This window comes from Chaetodon auriga, chromosome 10 (assembly GCF_051107435.1).
Source record: "Chaetodon auriga isolate fChaAug3 chromosome 10, fChaAug3.hap1, whole genome shotgun sequence".
Taxonomy (NCBI): domain Eukaryota; kingdom Metazoa; phylum Chordata; class Actinopteri; order Chaetodontiformes; family Chaetodontidae; genus Chaetodon; species Chaetodon auriga.
In genome coordinates, this window is record NC_135083.1 from 14,881,467 (window position 1) to 14,897,769 (window position 16,303).

The 16,303-nt window shown below is 42.5% G+C and overlaps 1 protein-coding gene across 6 annotated transcripts in view; it reads right to left on the reverse strand.

Moving 5' to 3' along the window:
- cacna1db (calcium channel, voltage-dependent, L type, alpha 1D subunit, b) overlaps positions 1 to 16,303 on the reverse strand; it is a 75,674-nt gene that overhangs the window by 4,189 nt on the left and 55,182 nt on the right. For 5 of the 6 annotated variants that reach the window (XM_076741899.1, XM_076741900.1, XM_076741898.1 and 2 more), the window contains 17 exons: positions 13,442 to 13,570; positions 13,028 to 13,093; positions 12,781 to 12,872; positions 12,515 to 12,674; positions 12,265 to 12,392; positions 11,946 to 12,042; positions 11,749 to 11,851; positions 10,182 to 10,283; positions 5,879 to 6,015; positions 4,944 to 5,060; positions 4,216 to 4,667; positions 3,182 to 3,208; positions 2,786 to 2,926; positions 2,363 to 2,520; positions 1,875 to 1,987; positions 1,342 to 1,476; positions 446 to 631 (listed from right to left, as the gene is read on the reverse strand). In XM_076741899.1, coding sequence (XP_076598014.1) covers positions 446 to 631; positions 1,342 to 1,476; positions 1,875 to 1,987; positions 2,363 to 2,520; positions 2,786 to 2,926; positions 3,182 to 3,208; positions 4,216 to 4,667; positions 4,944 to 5,060; positions 5,879 to 6,015; positions 10,182 to 10,283; positions 11,749 to 11,851; positions 11,946 to 12,042; positions 12,265 to 12,392; positions 12,515 to 12,674; positions 12,781 to 12,872; positions 13,028 to 13,093; positions 13,442 to 13,570 — 2,343 coding nt within the window. Of the gene's footprint in view, positions 1 to 445; positions 632 to 1,341; positions 1,477 to 1,874; positions 1,988 to 2,362; positions 2,521 to 2,785; positions 2,927 to 3,181; positions 3,209 to 4,215; positions 4,668 to 4,943; positions 5,061 to 5,878; positions 6,016 to 10,181; positions 10,284 to 11,748; positions 11,852 to 11,945; positions 12,043 to 12,264; positions 12,393 to 12,514; positions 12,675 to 12,780; positions 12,873 to 13,027; positions 13,094 to 13,441; positions 13,571 to 14,436; positions 14,479 to 16,303 lie in introns of all 6 variants that reach the window. The other variant, XM_076741894.1, reaches the window with a different exon arrangement.

The following is a 16,303-nucleotide window of genomic DNA, read 5'->3' on the forward strand; positions in this document are numbered from 1 at the left end:
CCAGGAGAGCCAACTGAAGGCGTTAACCCTCCGGTGTCATACACCCAACTAAAGCAGAGCCACAAGCCTCCTTTTATAGAGCAGCCTGGCTGATTAGTTCCAGCTGCGCTAATGAGTGCAGGTGCCATCAATAGGTGCACATCACTGAAGGGGTGGAGCTTACTGCCTACCTTCCAGCCTAACAAGCTCAAACAGTCAGTTTTGACATTTCATATATTGAACAATCAGTTAAAACAATGATCAAGAGGTGATCAGCTATTGAAAATAATCATTGCATCCTTCCTCTAACTCACAGAGGAATACACAAAATAAAAGAATGACTCATTTTTATCTTTTTTTATCTTCTGTCACCACAGACAATGAGATTTGATCAGATTTGGTCTGCAGTCCTAATTTTTGAGGTTACATGAATAAAAATTCATCAGAGCCGGTGTTTGTTACTCACCGCCTCCACCAGACTGTCAGCGCTGCCTCTCTTCTTCAAGAAGTGTGAGCAGCTCTCTGCAGGTAACTGCAGACGTGACGGAGAGTGACTGCGGCTGGGAGGACCGTCCTGGACATCCGTATACCACAAACTCCTCTTCACTGCTGCGGGGATGCTGCCGACGCTGCCGGAACTGCGCCAGTCCACCTGATCACACACATATATGTTAACATGACATGTTTTGTCACAAGACACTGATGGACGTGCTCATTTTATAAAGCAACGGCATCAGAATGGCTGATTGGTAACAGCCATCAAAGGAATCAGCATCAATATTAATCAACTATAAATGATGGATGGAAAACAAAGTCAGTGACTCAAATACAGGTGTAGGTCTATCAATGGCAGCACTGAAGCAGGGGTGGGCAACCTTTTTCCTTTCAGGGGCCATTTAAATTTTTATAACATCCTGAGAAGCTGGCTGGAGCTTGAGGTTCAGCTCTGTGAGGTTCTTGGCAACGTAGCAAACTTTGTCCATTTCTCTTGGAGAGCACAATACTCTGCATCTACCTCGCCACAGCCACCATGATGCATGTCATCAATGACATGTCACATAACTGCTATCTGCATGATCACCTGGAACGACATGTTAGTCTACTATTTTAAGCTATTTTCTGTTATAGCAGAAAAAAGTAACTGTTGTTCAGAGAGGGTTTTTTTTGTTGTTGTATTTCTGAATTGCCTTGGGGACCTGATCAAACAGTCTAGCAGGTCCCGGAGTCCCAACTTCAGCAAGAACTGTTAACATTTGCTTTCACATCTAAGACCGTGTTTACCTAACCTTGGTGTAATGCTGGACGACTTGTGGTTTATCTTAAAATGCTATCTTTCATCACACAGTTACTCATACACCAGACCTGTATGAGCGGTGTGTAGCAGGGCGAGCAGTCACGGGTGACGGGAGAGGCAGGAGGCGTGGCCCACGAGCGAAGCGAGCGTGCAGGAGATAGGTGGTGAATTCTGCTGGCATCGAGGCCGGCCACCGCCATCACCTGAGGTCAGAGTTCGCAGGTCATGACGATGAAGAAGAATCATTCGAGGTCGACATGTTGGGGACAGAGAGGGACAAAAGCAGGTCTCTTACAGGTGTTATTCCTACAATAATGACAACTGCACAGAGGTGTGTGTGTGTGTGTGTGTGAGTGCGGCCACGTATTCCTCATGTTGTGGGGACATAAATCTGTTTATACAGTCACATTGCGGGGACTCACCTTCATTATGGGGACAAAATGCAAATTTTAGGATGAAGACTTAGGTTAAGGTTATGGTTCGGGTAAGTTTCCAGGGAAAAAAAGTGATGGATAAGTGATGGAAAGACAACTCTGTGTGTGTGTGTGTGTGTGTGTGTGTGTGTGTGTGTGTGTGTGTGTGTGTGTGTGTGTGTGTGTACCTGTTGCTGCACCAGGTGCAGTGGAAGAGCTGTGCAGGATGGAGAGGGAGGAACCTCGTCCTGACTACTTCTTCTGCGAAGACACTCAAAACTGAATGTTGGCCTGTTGGAGGCTGGGAGAACACACAAGAACCGAAATGTATCACCGATAAATAAATACTGCCATGATCCTTCAAGAGCAAAGCTGGATCAAACACTAGATAAGCTCCTTTTATGCACCGTTAGAACATAACGCATAATGCAGTAATAACTAATCTAACTGACACAGTTAACACAACATGGTTCGTTCAGTATTGAATGGATCAGCCCAGTTTATCTTTATGAGCGATAAATCTTTATAACTGAGGCGAAAGTCATGAACGAGCTCCAACAAGCGTGATGTCATGTGAATGACATATAAAGCTGTCACACATGAGATCTGATCGTCAGGGAATCTCAATCACTTCTGAGTAATTCCACAAAAATTCTGAAAATAATTCAATCGTCACCTTGAGGCGAGGGTAAAAACCATCTCCTGGGCGACCGCCTGCCATCTTGGTAGATTGGCTGTTGGTCATCGTCATAGTAACCATCAGGCTGGTGGTCACCCCTTGAAACCTCAAGGTCAAAGTCTCCCTCTGCATCATGCTGGTCCTTGTGGGCCAATCTGTGAAGCACAAAGATAAAAACTTTACATGCTTTTTTTTTTTAGCAAAGTGAACTAGCCAAAGAAATCTTTTTCAGTGCTGTTAAAAAAGAGAAAAGATGGAAACAAATGAATACATTATATTGTTACTGATGAGCATGCTGCTAGTGATGCTCATTCCAGATAAATGCAGCTGACGCTCAGAGAGAAAATACTTGTGTAGGGTCGTATTAATGAGATAAAAACATGGCAGGAGTCCACACGCGGTGCCAGTGACCACCTGTACCTGTCCCTTGTGAGCATGATGTCGTCTTCGTGAAACTCCTCCCCGCTGTAGTACTCTCCTGAACCTCGCTCGTCATCGCTGTCCCCACCCCCTGGCTCCTCTCGGCGAATGGTGGGGTACAGTCCGCCGCCGCTTTCTGACCTGCCATTGAAACGTCAAGATATCGATCAGTCCAAAACTGACAATTCTACTATTTTAATTTGCTGTTTGTTGGAGGTTTCGTGCAGACTGGTTTCCCCACAGTGCCCACTCACTGTCACATGTCCTGAAAATGACCCAAATTGTTCCGTTTTCATTGCAAGTAAGACGTTTCACAGCACGTTTTATGAATGTCTGCCACCACAAACAGCATATAATGAATTGAAGCTCTGTGAAGCGGTAACCTCACAAACATACCTAATGTAGGCCTCATAGTAGCGTGTCCTGCTCCGAGGACAGGAAGGGGTCAGTCAGACAGACAGGGTTATTTGCAACAGGAGAGCAGGAAAGGAAGGGGAGGAGAGGTTTCATGCAATGACAAAAGACAAGAAGACACAAATTAAAATGCTTACAGATAAAGATTTCAGTACAGGCAGGGAGGACACTATAGCACGTGAATAGCACGTGATTCTTATTATCAAATGGGTTCTTTTTAAATGTGGGCCCCCTTTCCTCACAGGCTTAAAGTACGATTATTTCTATCTGTGGTATAATTATTACAATATCAGTTTCAGGACTTTTCTTTTCAAGGCTTTCTGTAGGGTATGAATATTAGGTGACATTTTCAAACAAAACCTATTTGCTTTCATCATGCATTCATCACTACTTGGGAATTTCTAAGTTGAAGCATTACGAGCTGCGATCTGGTGAATGATAATGCTATTTAGGACACGAAACCTATGAAGGCTTTTGCAATCGGCTGTGTGGGCGGAGAGGCGCCCAAAGGGGGATGAATAAAGTAAAGCAACAAGATCTAGTCATGCAGAACCCCTTTTGCATATCTGTAGACTAGTTTCAGGATGGTTCCTATTACATGTTTTTTTTTTTTTTTTTTTTTGCATTGTTCCCTCTAATCTGTTGAAACTTGGACAGGCAGTCAGGCTGACTTAAATCAACATCACAATATCACTCACAATATTTTCAGCTCCTCACATTCTCACAGCTATTCTGACTGTCAGTTATTTGTTTGTCATTTTCCAAGCAAACAACTGCCTGTGTGCAGCTTTTTTGAACTGTGACTATGCTGGTTTTCTTTATCTTCAATGAGAGTAAATTGAACTAATTTTTAATCAGGATTCTAAGTCATACAGATGAAGGGAAAAACTGACTTTTGCCAAGACTCGGTTCTGCTCAAGACTGACCGACCCCAACTTCACTTCATCATCACGACCGTGTGACAGCAGACGCTCACCAGAGAGAAGCACATCACTTTTAGTTCCCAACCCACTGACCTTGTGGAGTGTGACTTCCAGAGCTTGTCGTGGACTCCTTTGCTGTATGTGGACACTGATGATCCATTTTTGGTGGACGACGGACGGTCTCGCCTTAACAAACACTTCTGCTGCCTCCCATTAGTCATGGAGAGAAGTGAGGGCACGTTGGCATTGTTGAGGTTGGCATTGGAGGGTATTGGCGATTGATAGCAAGTGGAAATACAGTGGGGATAATTATATGGGTGAGGGGTGTGATAATGATTATACTGGATGGGTGAAGAGTTCATCTCTGTCTCCCCTCCTCTGTTGTCATCGCTGGCTCTCCTGCCTGTTTGGGTAGGTTCATTTGAGGCACTGCAGGAGAAGGGCAGGATCTGTAGCGGCCGCTGGGTGACAGTGGTCGGGTGGGAGTAGCCTTGCTGATCAGCGCTGACGTGGTTGACATGGTTCCCAAAGAGGCCGCCATTGCGCTGTAGAGAGACACCAGAAACCAGTGAGGACTGGGACAAAACTGCCTGGTAAACACAATAAGCTGCTTGAAGTGCCACTCATAAAATAAACTCTATGCTTACTGTATTCATAGATTCTAGATTTTTCAATGAGGGACACTGTGTAATTTTAACACTTTTCAAAAAGGTAATTGAACATTTTTGGTGAAAAAAACATAGCAGACACAAATTATAATTTAAAGCAGAGCAGTTTTATGTCTTAAAGCACATTTGAAGGGGATCTTCGAGGATGCTTACCCTGTAGATTTCCTCTTCTTCCTCTCCATTGGCATCTACTAGCCCCTCCTGTTGCAGGTCACATGATATGGCTCGACGGATCTCTGGTCCGATGTCATGCAGCGTGCGCAGGCCAGCCTGCAATGAGAGCTGCTGTTACACCAAGCCTGCCAGTCATTGTAGGCTTTTTATCTAGAATTGTATTTCTGTCTGGTTGAGAGAAAACCATTCAATATTTCAGTTTTTCTCGGGTAAGAACACGTCTCTGCGTTGACTGTTACTGCTTCGCTGACACAACAGTGATTACAGAGTAAGTCAGAAATGCTGATAACGGATTTCAAGCAGAGTCAAAGCAAATCTCATATCTGCTGGAGGTTGTCAGCTCGGTGAGGCATTAAAGCAAGACACACAGGGCTATGGGTGACTTCATCTAAAATAGAAAATAAAATATTTTCTCACTTACTGTGGAATCCACTTTGCAGACAGCGCAAATTTGTTTTGGTTTTTTTGTTCTATCGTTACCTTCACTGTACTGGGGTGGAGGTGAAAATCTCAGAGACACATATCTGAAAATGTGGCTTGATATCACTTGTGGTGAGTATGTTTATTTGTAATTTGGTTTAACCACACCTTGAACCACTGGAATTCAGCGCAGGTTTGGGTGCTGATGTCTTTGTTAAATCTCTATTAATAAAACCATAAAGATGGTGATGCTGAAGTGGTTTGTTTTAGTAAGACAGAGACGGAGAAGACAAAGACAGTTTTCCAGTCTACTGATCTAGTGTATCAAAGTTTTTCTAACTCTTGTCTGTTAATTGAAGTGAGTGAGTGAATTTTATACAGGCTTATAATGGATAGATTCAAATGTAATTGACTTTGTGCGATGCGATAATGAAAATCTAGATGGGAGTGAATCTACGATAAAACCACAATTTGCTTCTAGGCCTTGTACGCACCTGTAGAGCCATGGTGGTGTTCAGCCTCTCCCATGAGCGCCTTCCCACAAGACCTTGCTCTTTGCGCCTCTTGAACTTCCTGAAGTAGTCCTGTATCAGGAAGGTGGCATAGAACTTCCCCACTGTTACCTCGTCATCTGAGTGAACAGACACACCAAAGCCTCCCAGATCAGCACCACAATACCGAAACACCTCACCACAGACATTCTGTACGCACCCATTTCAAAAAATAAAATCCCTCAACGCAGATCTCTGCTCTCTGTCGAGGTCTCTCACCACTACTATCTCAGCGTCTAAGATTACGATCCAGATGAAAAGAATATCAACACCACTGCATCATGAAGTACTTTTTCTGGAGCACATCAAAGAAACTGTGATCTTCACGGCTCATCTTGACACAACTCCATATTATAAACAACATGTAGTATCACTGTATCATGGATCAGGTCCTGAATCATAGAGCACTGCTCATAGAGCAACTTGAAAAACAACATGTAGCTCAATGTTATTCTTGGCACTGTTAAAACATCAGAGGTGATGTGAAGAGGGTTCAGGTGCTGTAATGAGCTGAATGCCACAGACTGAATCCGTGAGAACCCGCGAATGCCATCGACACACTTACACGCTCAAGTGTGCAGCATGTTCTAACTCATTAACAGATAACATCTACGGCTGCAGCTCCCATCTTGCATCCTCTCCGACAACACATGTATGAGGTTATGAAACACTGCTCTCACAAGACACACACACACACACAACTGTTCACGCAACTGAGTGCAGATGCATCCTCTTGATCCCTTAATGTACCGAAAGTTGGTCAAAGTCACGTTCATATTATAATACTTTATGACTGTGCTGAACTTTCAGGAAACAGAGACGTATTTACTGTTGATTCCATTAAGTCTAATCAGTTACTACCACAGCAGTGCTACATTATATGGTGACTGCAGACTTTACTATATTAAACATCCACCAGAGAGGCCACACACAGACAAACAGGGGTGTTTTGTATCTCTGTACATCCCACAAAAACTATGTGATCTGCAGCGAGAAGCACATGCAAGAAGGCAGCGAAGTGAAGAGTTTGGAGAGGCAGCAAAGGTCAGATCTACAGCTCCCCTCTAGCCAGAGAGGAAGCTGTGCCTACACATATCTGCCATGCAGGGAGGCTAATCAAGCATAGTTCTGATTCACTCAGATAAGCGGTTGCTGAAGCAGACAGGGGAGAGAGACGGAAGAAAAAACGAGGCTGAATCATGGCGTGTAGGAAATCTGGGGTTCTTTTTTTGTCGCCACCTTTCCTCCACCCATTTAATGTTGTAACGGAATTGAGTAAAGGTGACGTTTTTCATTGATATGGATGCTTTAAGATGAAAGAATCTTTCCATCCAACAGTAAAAAAAAAAGAGGATGATGAGCCTGATTTGATGATCGTCCATCTTAAAGCAGCTGACAAGTTTCTCTACATCACCTGACACAGCCAGAGAATAACTATGAAAGGCTCTGTTCAGAGAGAAAACCTGTGACCAAAAAGCATATTCAAGGTCATAAAATTTCATTTTTTGTCTAAATCAGAACCCCTTTCACTAAACTACAACACATAGAAAGAGCATCTGATATCTTAGTCTGAATGATTTGATATCATGTTGGCATATTGTCATGTAAAAGAAAATATTACGCTGACATGAGAGTGAGATTTTATTTCTACTTTATAATGCATCAACCTGGCATGAGAAGATCACTATACAGTATATTTTGTGCCCACAGGTGACAGCAGGTTTTCTTTCTGAGCAGAGCCTGATCACATTTTTAAGAAAGAGGTATCAGTAGTTTCATGCCACCAGACTAAAACAGAACTGCCCCAGAGAGCTCAGGACGGCAGAAAGAGAAGAGGAGAAGGCCAGCGACTGACTGAGCACGCTAATGAAAGCTGTGGAGGAGAAAGGCTTGGCAGAAAAGATGAGGAGAAAAAAGGAGAAGAGGGGTTAGCAAACTAATGCACACAAAGACATGCAGCTGAATTAAGTTCGACAAGTTCTAAAACACAGCAGAGCTGAAGCACTGTGAGCAAAGAGGGACAGCGGAAAAACTGTATGGACACAACGAGAAGAAACCGGACATGCAACAGAACGTACATTCATACCTGAGAAGTAGGTAAAACCTACATTAAAAACATAGACCTGTCTGTCCTCTAATAGTTCTTTATGTAAGATGAAAACATAATCCACAGCAACTACCACAAATGACTGTGCAACTACCTGCAGTTTTACAGGTATAAGGAGTTACAGATGAAACAAATAATAATTTGTTAAAAGATTTCTGTAAAAATAAAAAATAAAAAATCCTCTTACATTGTCTACATTTACATATATTAAGCAGTGGGCTTATGGTTGATTCAGCAAAAAAAGTGTTGCATGTATTTAGGGGCATAGCTGTAACTTATGCACCTATGATGTACATTATGTGCACATCCAAATTCATAGTTCTCACAGCTAACAGTGGGTTTCTGTGAGATGATTTAGCAGTTGTGGTTGGGCTTGGCCTTTATCAGCAGCGAAACACAGAAAGCATACAACAATACGAAAACATCCGCGTTGAATTGAAGCTGTCAGCTTTTTTGAACGACTTCATCTGATCTATAAGAAAGAGAGCGAGAGCTAGAGGAAGAGAGAGCGTAGACCCAGAGACAGCGAGATTTATGATATTAAAAAGAAATGCGGGATTGAGATAGAGAGCAGCTAAACTGTGACAGGCTGACAGCGATAAGGAGGGCTTCTGTGAAATGAATACAAAGTACTGTGCAAGTCCGCCTCGCTGCTTCAGAGAAATGAAAACAGGATGCTGAATGTCACAGATGGATTAACCTCAACACCTGCATCTTGAAGTGAAACACCTCCCAAAATCTAGCATATGTATATTAAATAATTTTAAAAAATTGGTAAACAGCTTCTTTTGCAGCTTGGATTCACGCTTTCAATGGATTCTAATGGCGACCCAGTTTCTCATCTTAAAGAAGTATCAGAGTGTTCATAAAAATTTCCACAAAGAGAAGAGAAAACACCAGGAAAGGGCGTAAATGATCAAAGCAATGATGTATAATGATGACAACTCCATTTATCTGCTTTGGTTTCAGGGTCCTGGTATTGTCACTGTTGTTGTCAGAGCTGTGGTTAATGTTCTGAGTAACACACGTGCATTTCCTGCTGTGGTCAAACTGCATGCTGGGAAAAGGGCCTATCTGGCAGCATGATCCACTTCTGTGCTGTCCATCTGCGTGCTCAGTGTATTTCAAACATTAAGACACACAAAATATGCTAAACACTTTTATCTGAGCTTCAGAGCTTTGAGAGCACCATATTTAACTGTATGTCCGTGAAAAGATGACTTGATGGAAGACACTGAGCATATGGATGGACTGCAGAGAAGCGGATTATGCTGCAGGAGTCGGTCCAAGCATCTTGTTGGGTGTTTTCATACATTTTCTCTGCTGTGAAAACTTGTCAGAAGTGGAAATTTGGCTTTAACTCAACATGTTCGTAGTATCTTTCTCTGTGTGGAAGAAATTAACCAACAATTAACAGGCCAAGGGTGAGTGTTTGATACTCACTACATCACTGCAACCAGATTGATTCTGTCACACCAAAATGTATCATTGAAATGAAGTGTGACTTGATGCCTTAGTGGCAAAAAAAGAAAAAAAGAAAAAAAAAAGTGTGATTGTGTCCATAAGTGTGAACACATCAGTAAAGGAAACGTGAGTAGATGTCACTGACTTCCTTTTCAAATTCAAATGAATGGAATAATATATTTGCATTCAAATGGATGCCCCTTGTTTAACATCCTTGCTCTTTCTATTAATACGCAGACTCGTTCGCAGTGTGACCTTCTCTGCCAATGCAAATCTGCACTAACAGATGTAAATGAATGCTACATTATCGTAAGACTATTTGAATCCGGTGGCAGCCGTGGCTGTTCATATATTCATGTGAGGTTTTCATTATTTATTCTTGGGAAAATACAAATGAGAAGCTGCATGTATTCAAATCAACTGCGTGTAAAGAACAGAGAAAGAGAGAAACACAGTGAGGTTATGCCTTGAACTGTGAATGATCCTGGAAATCAAATGATGATAACTGTGTAGGCACAGTGGTGCCCATGTGTCTCTCTACGGTGGCTGACAAGGGCATACGTGCTGCAAACGGCAAAACACTGCAAACACAGGAACGATGCAAAACCAAAAACACATAAACATGCTGTTGTCGGCCACCGTATCTCTCTCTGTATATGTGTAATGACCACTGACCGCCTGCAGGGGGAACCACTTGGTCCAGCAGCTTCATGCTTGTCCTCTTCCAGATCTTCTTGATCACAGCTCTGAGCTCCTCATTGGCTTGCTCGAGGTTACCTTGGAAATGACAGAAAAGCTGGAACTGTAAGGTTACGTTGGTCAAAAGCAGTAAGTAGCAGATATATTGGTGTATCATGCGGCACCTGGTTGAAAGTATTAGTTCTCTTTCTCACAGAAAAACAAAGATCACAACACAAATCTTGACATTTATAGATATACTGAATACACAAATTTCCTGGTGAAAATTGAATGAAATGGGATTAAGCACAATATGCCTTCAGTCTTATGAACAGGAAATTGAGATTAAGGTAAATGATCTGAATGAATCATGCTGTTGTGACAGTCTCAATAATACAGTTGATGCTGTATTACATATATGAAATGTTACTGAACATCTATCTCCCTCTTGTGGCAAATGCTGGATTAACATATGGGCTTCACAAAAAGTTAACTCGACCATAATGTCAAAGCAGCACAGCGTTAATTAAAAACATATTGCATGAGGCATTCCAGAGTGAATAACTGAGAAGAATTAAATGTTTACTGATTGCAGGAAACAGCAGCAACCGAAGGTAACTGTGGTGCAGTTCAGGAGAAGGATGTTTCAACTGACGCCTTGGTATGTTTGGTTCCATTTGTTTTGTTTACCCAGTTGACGACTGTAAGTGCCTACATTGACTGTCATTTGAGATTCAATTTTTTAGTTGAGTTTTTTTTTTCCTGGTGTGGAAGCAATGTACAGTATAGGGCAGTGGCTCTTGGGCCACATCAACCTCTTTTTTGGGCCCCTGCATGTGTCTGCACAGAAAGCCTTTCAGCTGTTTTTCAGTCGTTCATCTGTGAGTCTTAACGAAAAGATACATCTGTACATTTATCAATAGAACGTTTACACAGGCCGTGCAACGGCTACGTGTTTCACATGTGTAACTACAGCGAATGTGCTGCCAAAACTCAAGTGATCTATATTCAGCACTGTGCCTGAATGCATCCTGCGCAGACATAGCTGCTGCTCCGCTAACATGCTGCTCATGCTACACCTTCCGTGTAGACAAGATGTCACATCAAAATATCACTTGTAGACAACAATGATACCAAATGTGATATCATACTCAGTACATCAAACCCATGCGAAGACCAATCAACATATCAGTAAATATCAACAAACAAACATTGAATATGGTATTCAATACGGTTTAGAGTTTGCTTGCCAATATGCTAAAGCCTCTCTGTTCATGACTTCTGGAGTCACTGCGTGTCATGGGTGAATATTGCTGTGGTGGTTTCTCTTGGCTCTCATCACAAGTACTTTTTGTGCCTGAAAGCTCCAGTACACACAACACCACACTCACTTACTCACTTGTGCTCCATCTTCTCACCTCGTGGACCTAAAAGTAACATCTCTCTTTTTTACTGCACAGAATGGTACTGCACAGCTTCACAAAGCTCTAGCAAATAGCATCAATCCATAAGAATATAAGAACAAATTTTGCAGATCTCTGATGACTTGAAGGTGCAGACCCACCCTCAGTCTTAATCTTGAGAGCGGTGCGGACCAGAGCAAACAAGGTGGCATTAAACATGACGGTCCCATCGCTGTTCAGGGGCATGTTCATCGCCACCAGACGCTGCAACAGAAACAGCAGACAGAAAGTGTATTTTTGTCACCCTTTCTCTATTTCAGTATAGGTCTAAGTGTATTGTGGAGTTGTGGGAACCCACCTTACAGGCCACTCTGTGAGGGCAGAGCTTGCCAAAGCCCAGTGGAGGCTGGATCCTCCTCAGCAGAGTCACCACATCAAGGTGCTTTATCCTGCCCCTGACAACGACATACAATACAGTCACATCAAAGGCATTATACTGTACCACTGAGCACAGTTCGATAAGCAAAGGATAATTAGTTAGTGCACTTCAGAAAGCCACCAAGGGTATTATGGCTGTTACGAAACAATCACTATCCCATGTGTACAAACATAAATATCTATTAGCAGTAGAATACAGTTTACTGATACTTAGCCCCAAAGACTTCCTGAGTACTTACTTTGCTTCAGGGTCGTATTCAGACCAAATCCTTTTAAACTCATCCAGGTGATGAGGTCCAAGAATGGACCAATCACGGGTCAAATAGTCAAAGTTATCCATGATGACAGCTACAAACAGGTTGATGATCTGAAACAAGCACATCCAACATTTTTTGTTTTGTTTTGTTTTGTTTTGGTAATTCATCACATCCAGGAATGTGCTCGCTAAACATTACTGGCACAGAACACAGTGAAATGTCTGAAGATTACCAGGAAAGCACAGAGCATGTAGAAGCTGATAAAGTAGATAATGGCGAAGCCGCTGCCACAGGTTCTCTCCTCTCCGGGGTTGTAGTCTGACTCTGAATCACACAGCTTCCCTGGCAGACAGGCCAGCATGATCTCCTGCCACGCTTCACCTGTGGCACACCTGAGAACAAGACAAAAAATAAACACAGGAGCAGGAGCTTTTCTACACGTACTCATGCCTCATTGATGACTTCAAATGTAAGCAATTATTCAAGTTACACAAACACCTGAAGAGCATCAGGACAGCTTGAGGAAAGGTTTGAAAGTTGTTGTTGCGGTTGATTTGTGTTCCGTCCACCATGGCTATTTTCCCAAACACCTAAAAGCAGACAAAGAAACGTCATCCCATGAAGCAGCCAGCCTGCTCTCACATTCTGGACGAGAAAAATATAAAACGATGATTATGAAATTAGCTGTTGAAATATAATGAATGTTCCCGTCACTTTCTGGTTTTGATTTGATCGACCACATTACCTGCATTCCAATTACAGCATAGATGAAGAACAGCATGGCTATCAGAAGTGCAACATAGGGAAGAGCCTGGGTGGGAAAAAAAGAGAAAAGTGTCAGAAACTGTTAGTTAACATCAGATCTCGATCAAATCTTGTGCAACTAGCCCCACCCCGTTTCATTCGACCTACATTAGCACTGCCTAACCTTGTTGTATATTACTTCCACAAAGGAGGTTATGCTTTCATTTGGATTGTTTGTTTGTTCATCAGCAGGATTACAGATTCTGGCCCAATTTGCATGAAACTTGGTGGAGTTGAGTAGCAGTCAAGATAGAACCCATGAGATTTTGTAACACATCAAGTCACAGGGGGGATACACAATTATTTTCACTTTCATTTCTTATCTCTTTGGTTTAATATATTGCAGAGGTCTGACCTGGAAGGACTTGATGAAGGTCCACAGCAGAGTCCTGATGCCCTCCCCCCTGCTCAGCAGTTTGACCAATCGCATCACTCTGAACAGGCGGAAGAAGGTGATTGAGATGCGAGCACTGTCCTCTGTGTTCTGAAGTGGAGGGCGTGGACAGTGATTAGTGGATGAAAAAACAGAAGGTGTGACATTCAAACACAGACATTGATTCAGTTCTGTACCACTCATCCATTCATGCAGTCAGTCATACGTTCATTCTTTCAATCATCATGTATGAGTTGTCTTAGCTCACAAGCAATGTGAAAATGGATGAAAACTGTAGAAATTTTCCCATTTGTGATTTTTCTGCATCTTTGCAATGCCAACAATCAAGACGCATGCAATGCAGCCGTGTTTTAAACAGCATGCCATGAACAGACCTGGAGGACTTACACATACAGTACATTTAACTCTGGATGACTGGTTCAAAACAGGCAACAGACAGAATCTGCAGTCCAAAGATCAACAAACCAAAAGACAAACTGTCATTTTTTTGCAATGGATACAAACAATCAAGATGGATCTTGTTACGGTACGGTAACACAAGACCTTTGACAAGAAATGTGAGCTCAAAACAGTGCTTTGACTGCTCGATCTGCTTGCAAACACTTGGGCGAGCTATGTTGAAATGAAGAAATGAGACAGACCACACAGTGTCATCCGTTCCTCTGTGTCATGCCATGCACCAAGACGGGACAAGGTCTCAACATAGAAGTCAGCTGAACCGTGAAACCGAAGCCAAAATGCAACAAACGTAGATCCAAAACAAGACTCTGACAAACATTGAGACTTCAATGACAAATAATCACACTGTACTGAATAAACGAGACCAGAAGAATCTCAATGTTTTCATCAGTAAGTGAGCGACAGAGAGTGACAACAAAAAGATTGTGATGCTTTGACTTTTGGACGATCACAGAAGGGTGAGGGGCTTTAATAAAAAAGGAGGGGCTTCTTCTTACCCCTGGCTCCACTATCACCTTGACGACAGGAATGGCTGCCGACTTGAAACCAAAAGCCTAAGGTTAATCCGAGTTACACAAACCAGCTGTACAGCACCAAACCGTTCACGAGTCAATGCTGCTGTAAACATCACATATCATCATTACCATGATTTATTCAACATGTTATTACACACAAAAATGCTCAGAAGCGTCGTCACTTCGAAACAACAAGAAAGCATTGCAGTTTATACCACAAACAACGAGCTCATTATCGAAAATAGGAGAGCCTGTCATGCAAAAGCTTTACCACATAGTCTCAGCAGTAACACCAGACATGAGATGCAAACATTCAATGCTGACAGAAAATTTGTTCTTTATTAAAATATTATATAGTTTGACTGTTAACACTGACAACACTAATGTGTAATATGAGTTTTCAGTATTGAGCCTGGTGTCTTGAGGTGTCCTGGCTAGCACTGACATTCTATATAAATAAGATATTCATGTAACTAGAAAGTTTTTATTTTTAACTTTTTGTCAGGGACATACATTACAGCACAACCTTCTAGGCCTGGTTCCAAAGCAGGCCACTCAAGTGGCCCTCCTTTCACTGACAGGAGCGCTGAATGCTGCTACAGTCAACTCCTTCTCCTCTATCCTCATATTCGTAGAGGCAGCTTGACAATAGGAGGTCCACACGGCTCCATCCTGGGCCCTCCCATACAATGGCATGGCTTCTCCTACCACTGCTATGCTGATGACATCAGACTATTCTTGTCAGTCTGAGCATGAATGTCAAGGCACCAGCTAAAGCTCAACCTGTACAAGAGGGAGCTTGGGTTCTTTCAGGGGAAAGGGTCCCCCTACTGAGACCTGTCCATCACAACTTGGACAGTGAGGGACATGGGAGTGACCGTGGATGATAAACTTGGCAAACATTGCAGCGGTGGCCAGCCAGCCAATGTGTCCTTTACAATACTGCCACACCACTGCACTGGCTCTCTGTTGCTGCTCGCATCCAGTTCAAAACTCTGATGCTGACCAATAAGACAGTGATGGTAAGTTCTCCTTCCTACCTCTATGCTAAAGTCAAACACTATGCTCTGGCCCAAGCATTGCGCTCCTCTGCCACTGGACATTTACGCCCATCACTAAGCCCATCACTCAGAGGACCCTGTGGTCACTCATCTCGGTCAAGGCTCTTCTCTGTTCTGGCTGCACTGTGATGGATGAGCTCCACACTGAAGTCAGGATAGCAGAATACTCTGAACATGGTTTTACTTATATGTTTAACTTTGCCAACTTTTTATTTTGATCAATGAGGGGGTACAGTGCATTCTTTAATTCAAGCCTTTACTCAAACCAAGAGACTGAAAGGACAGACAAGCATCCTCACACGGAGAGGCCTGCAGCAAGCGTGTAGTCAGAGTTAACAACAGCAGCAAACCAGGACAGAGTGGCTTTGAAGCAGCAGTACAGCACATTAAAAGAAATTCTAAACAAACCAATTTGGCACAAAATGATCAAATCCAACATCTGTAAAAGATAACTGAGCTGCATTAAAAAACAACAATTCACAAGAAGCTTTTTCTAACTATTTTATCAAGTAATTTACAACTCATTTTGAGGAATTAACAAAAAAAATACATGTTTTTGTTTTTTAACATTCATATTTGATAAATGTAATCAATAGATCAATATTCGGACACTGTACATCCAGTGTGTGTTCACAGCCTGTAGTTTTAATCTGCGTCACAGGGGGGTGACAAGTCTCCCATTGCCTATTTCTTTTCAGTTAAACAATGTGGAGAGGAAAACAAATTAATTAAGCAACGTCGTCACAATTTTATATGCTTATATTTTTTATGCTGGGTGGCTTTAGTTG